Source organism: Carassius gibelio, chromosome B20 (genome assembly GCF_023724105.1).
Source record: "Carassius gibelio isolate Cgi1373 ecotype wild population from Czech Republic chromosome B20, carGib1.2-hapl.c, whole genome shotgun sequence".
Classification (NCBI taxonomy): Eukaryota; Metazoa; Chordata; class Actinopteri; order Cypriniformes; family Cyprinidae; genus Carassius; species Carassius gibelio.
Genome location: NC_068415.1, coordinates 21,073,918 through 21,078,576, shown reverse-complemented (window position 1 = coordinate 21,078,576; position 4,659 = coordinate 21,073,918). Strand labels below are relative to the sequence as shown.

Genomic DNA, 4,659 nt, shown 5'->3' with positions numbered 1-4,659 from the left:
TCTCCTCTGATCTGGCTTCGCCTCCCAGAGAGCTGCAGCTATTTTTATACTGGGTGCTAATTGAAGTCGCAAATATGAATTCATCACATATAGCTTTTATGCAATCCTGTATTCACTGTATTCATGAACAAAGTGTTACATTTCTTGTAGTAAATGACAAAGATTAATTAAAGACAAATTAAAATAGTGACTCTTCTGCAGCACCAAAAAAAAAAAAAAAAAAACGTTTTTTTATAATAATAAAACCTGATTTTTTCACAAATTGGTGGTCTTGTTTATTTAAAAACCAATAAATATCCATATACAAATGTATTTATGATCCAGTAAATAACTACAAACAAATTTCACTTTGGTGTAAACATACTGTACAAGGAAAAATAAAGGCCTGCATCTGTAACAGGTGGAGAGTTTCTGTTCTTTGCATCCATAATCAGCTGTGAAATATGGGTGTTCTGGCACTTAGAAGCACTTCCTGTGGACGATGGATGGGCCAGCCTCATCATATTCCTGCTTGCTGATCCACATTTGCTGGAAGGTGGACAGGGAAGCCAGGATGGAGCCACCGATCCAAACAGAGTACTTACGCTCAGGGGGAGCGATGATCTGTAAGAAAGATGGTTACAGATCAAATATCTTACTAAATTGAATTGAATTTAAAAGATGACTGGAAATCTGAATTACTGAATAAATGTTCTACCTTGATCTTCATGGTGCTGGGAGCCAAAGCAGTGATCTCCTTCTGCATACGATCAGCAATACCTGGGTACATGGTGGTGCCACCAGACAGGACGTTGTTGGCATACAAGTCCTTACGGATGTCAATGTCACACTTCATGATACTGTTGTAGGTGGTTTCATGGATACCAGCAGACTCCATACCTTAGGGTAAGAAGAAAACTGCTGTTATTGTTAAATAACACTAAAACTTGGAACATTCGTTTTTTTGTTCATTTAAATAAAGCTGAAACAAAATATAAATATTAGATACGAATAAAATAAAATAAAAATATAAATGTTGCCTTGGTAAATAACTGAAAATAAGTTAAAGTGTAAGTACTAAAATTAGTTAAACTAAGTTAAATAGACTCTTAAAAAAAGAAAACAATTTAAATCACAAAAGCACACCACAATTACAAAAACTTCAACGTATGAAAAATCATTATTGGTTAGTTAAAAATAAAGCTATTGTTATTATTACTAAAACTGTTAAAAAAGCTTTTTTATTTATTTATAGCAATGCTGTTAAAAAAAGTGTTAACTAACTTAAAAAGTTTGAAAGTTTGAAGTTCTCAAATATTAAAACAAAAATAAAATAATAATAATACAAAAATAAAAATGTATAAATGTATTAAATTAAAAATGAAATTCAAATTAGTTAATGCCGAATTGGCAAATAGCTGAAATAAAATAGGTTGAATAACTAAACTGACATTAAAAAATAAATAAAAGGTCAATAGAAATATTTTAAAAACTAATAAAATAATAATACAAATAAAAAAAAACTTAAAATCACTCGAACTTAAACTATAATTAAATTCAAACTAAATATATATATATATTTAAGCTAATTCAAAATATGTATAATATATAATTGCATATAAGTAATACTAAAATACCACTGAACAAGTGCAGAGCAATATGCAGTGATGTAAGTAAAAACCAAACCCCCCCATGGGTTTGGAATCAATATGACTTCACGCACCAATGAAGGAAGGCTGGAAGAGAGTCTCAGGGCAACGGAAACGCTCATTTCCTATGGTGATGACCTGACCATCAGGCAACTCGTAGGACTTCTCCAGAGAAGAGGAGGAAGCAGCAGTGGCCATTTCATTCTCAAAATCCAGAGCGACGTAGCACAGCTTCTCCTTGATGTCACGGACGATCTCACGCTCAGCTGGGAGAATACGATTCCAGTGTAAACTATGTATATATTATTACAATACAGGTTTGATAACTCTAATAATGAGACAGCATGGCTTATCCTCACCTGTGGTCACAAACGAGTAGCCACGCTCAGTCAGGATCTTCATCAGGTAGTCAGTCAGATCACGACCGGCCAGATCCAGACGCATGATGGCGTGGGGCAGAGCGTAACCCTCATAGATGGGCACATTGTGGGTCACACCATCTCCAGAGTCCAGCACAATACCTTCAAACAACAACAGATCTTTAAGGCTCCAGAAAAACCTACAAGTAATGATGTATTGCAATGCATGTGTTAATACTCACCAGTTGTACGTCCAGAAGCGTACAGTGACAACACAGCCTGGATGGCCACATACATGGCAGGAACGTTGAAGGTCTCAAACATGATCTGCACATTAGAGGATGCCAGAAATGTGTCAAGCCGTCAAATAGAGCTTTTCACAATGCACATTGTTCAAAAGCAGCTTTACCGAGTAGTTTACATTTCGGGGTGATAAAATCAATCAAGCAATCATTTGTTATTTATTAGTCACTTATCAATGAATTTGAACAGTCTTTGTAGAGTCATGTGAATGTGCAGTATTGGAGGATGTTTAACTAAGTTTACCTGTGTCATCTTCTCTCTGTTGGCCTTGGGGTTAAGAGGAGCTTCGGTGAGCAGGGTGGGATGTTCCTCGGGGGCCACACGCAGCTCATTGTAGAAGGTGTGGTGCCAGATCTTCTCCATATCATCCCAGTTGGTGATAATACCGTGCTCAATTGGGTATTTCAAAGTCAGGATACCTCTCTTGCTCTGAGCCTCGTCACCAACGTAGGAGTCTTTCTGTCCCATACCTACCATGACACCCTGTTAGAGAAGATACATTGTCAGTATTTCAGTAATATTCCTCATTAAATCTATAATATAGCCCATTTTTGCATTGAAAAACCCCATTGTACCTGGTGTCGAGGACGACCAACGATGGAGGGGAAGACAGCGCGAGGAGCATCATCTCCAGCAAAGCCAGCCTTCACCAGGCCGGAGCCATTGTCGCACACAAGAGCGGTGGTCTCGTCGTCGTCACACATGGTGTCAGCTGGGAGTCTGAATGAGGAGCAGATACATGTATGAACATACTGTGAACATCCAAACCATTATGTAGGCTATGCATTCCTGCCAAGGTTGTGTTTTCTCTTCAGAATAGACCACAAAACCGTCTGAAATTCTTCATTGGCATCTATGACTGGAACTTGAACATCAATGGAACCTTTTCCATTGTTCAAAAGGCTCTTTATAGTAGAAAAAGCTTCAGATTATAAAATGTTCTTCACACTAAGAAAAATAACTTTCCACTGAAAGTTTCTTTGGGTAACCAAAAGTGTAGGATTCCATGAACTTCCATTGAATGAAAGGTTCTTTATACTGGAAAGAAAAGTTCTTCAGATTATTCAAAAGTTCTTCACACTTAAGAACTGTTATGTAAAAGGTTCTTTGAGACACCGAAAATGCTTCTAAAACTCCTTTTTGGAGAACATATTTCCGTACCTCCTGAGATGCTGACATTGTCCTCTTTATCCTCATGACAAGTTTCAAAAGTAAAAACATTGCCATTTCTTGCATTACTGACAACCCTAAGCCTCTGAAATGTTTGTTTTGCTCAAGAGTCAATTATTTGTATTAGAATTCCAGTGATATTGCACCAGAACTGACCTAGTTTAAATCCTAGCGTTCAGAAGATCATCCCATTAATTGAAGTTTGACATTTCGGAAAGCTTTAGCTGTAGCCTACTTACCAGATCAGCACCAGAAGCTGGTTCCCTTGGAGAGTGAATGGTAGACAGCTCCTTGAGCCGCAGTCAATTTATACTCCTAGAGTGGCCCGGCGCCCGCTGGACTTCCCTCTCCTTATTTGGTAGCCCGAGCGTCATTGAGAGCGGAGTGGCCATGAATGGAAGGGCGCGGAGAGGAGAGACCCCCGCGAGGCATTCGGTCCTACGGCCATGTATGGGAAGAGACGCGGGGAAGCATCGCGGGGGGCGCGTGCAGGTATTCCACGATTTTTAGCACATCATTATTAATCACCGTGAACATTGTTGAAATGGCATCCCTAAAACCTGTACGTTACATGCTAAATATAAATGACAAGGTAACGAGCAACAAACTATACAACAAATAATCCGCCGTTTAACGATGTCCCATTTTGTAGATTAAGGTGCTGAGATTTTCTTTTAGAAGCAAACTATGAGTTTGTCAACGTATCCAAAAAAAAAAAAAAAGAAAAAAAAAGATATGAACAAGCAATAAACAAAAGAAAAAAAAAACACTATTGACTAGAAACAACATTATGTTGTATTTGCTATTTATGTTGTTTCTTTCTGTGCGAGTATGCAATGACATTGTTTGTGTGTGTGTAATCATTTTAATAAAGTATTTAACTTTTGAAATTATCATAACATAGGCAAAACTATATAAAAATATTAAATATCTATCTATCTATCTATCTGGAGAAGCCGTAATCTTTATATAATACACAGTTTAATATCACTACATTTTGATAAGTATATTGACTTTGAAATAAAATCATGTTTTAGTCTTTGAAACAGCATTTGAATCATAATGCTATCTATCTATATAGAAGGGACTGACAACAGAAATGTATCAAGGAGAATGATAATTTGTGCAAATTCAATTTGAGCAAAATCCTGAAAACACGACAGGATGCCCAAAATGCAATTGTGCTGTTTGGTCATCCA

General features: G+C 37.1%; 1 protein-coding gene across 2 annotated transcripts; it reads right to left on the bottom strand.

Annotated features, from left to right (window-relative positions):
• Positions 1–250: 250 nt before the first annotated feature.
• On the bottom strand, positions 251–3,806 carry actc2 (actin, alpha, cardiac muscle 2). 2 transcript variants are annotated; one of them, XM_052586427.1, is made up of 8 exons: positions 3,700–3,806; positions 2,866–3,010; positions 2,534–2,773; positions 2,230–2,314; positions 1,988–2,149; positions 1,703–1,894; positions 698–879; positions 251–603 (listed from the first exon to the last, which is right to left on the bottom strand). In XM_052586427.1, exons 2-8 carry the CDS (start codon positions 2,992–2,994, stop codon positions 460–462), a joined length of 1,134 nt encoding a protein of 377 aa, XP_052442387.1. In that variant the 5' UTR covers positions 2,995–3,010; positions 3,700–3,806; the 3' UTR covers positions 251–459. The 2 variants fall into 2 exon arrangements, with proteins under 2 accessions (XP_052442387.1, XP_052442388.1); XM_052586428.1 differs by having other exon boundaries at positions 3,617–3,712.
• Positions 3,807–4,659: the final 853 nt, after the last annotated feature.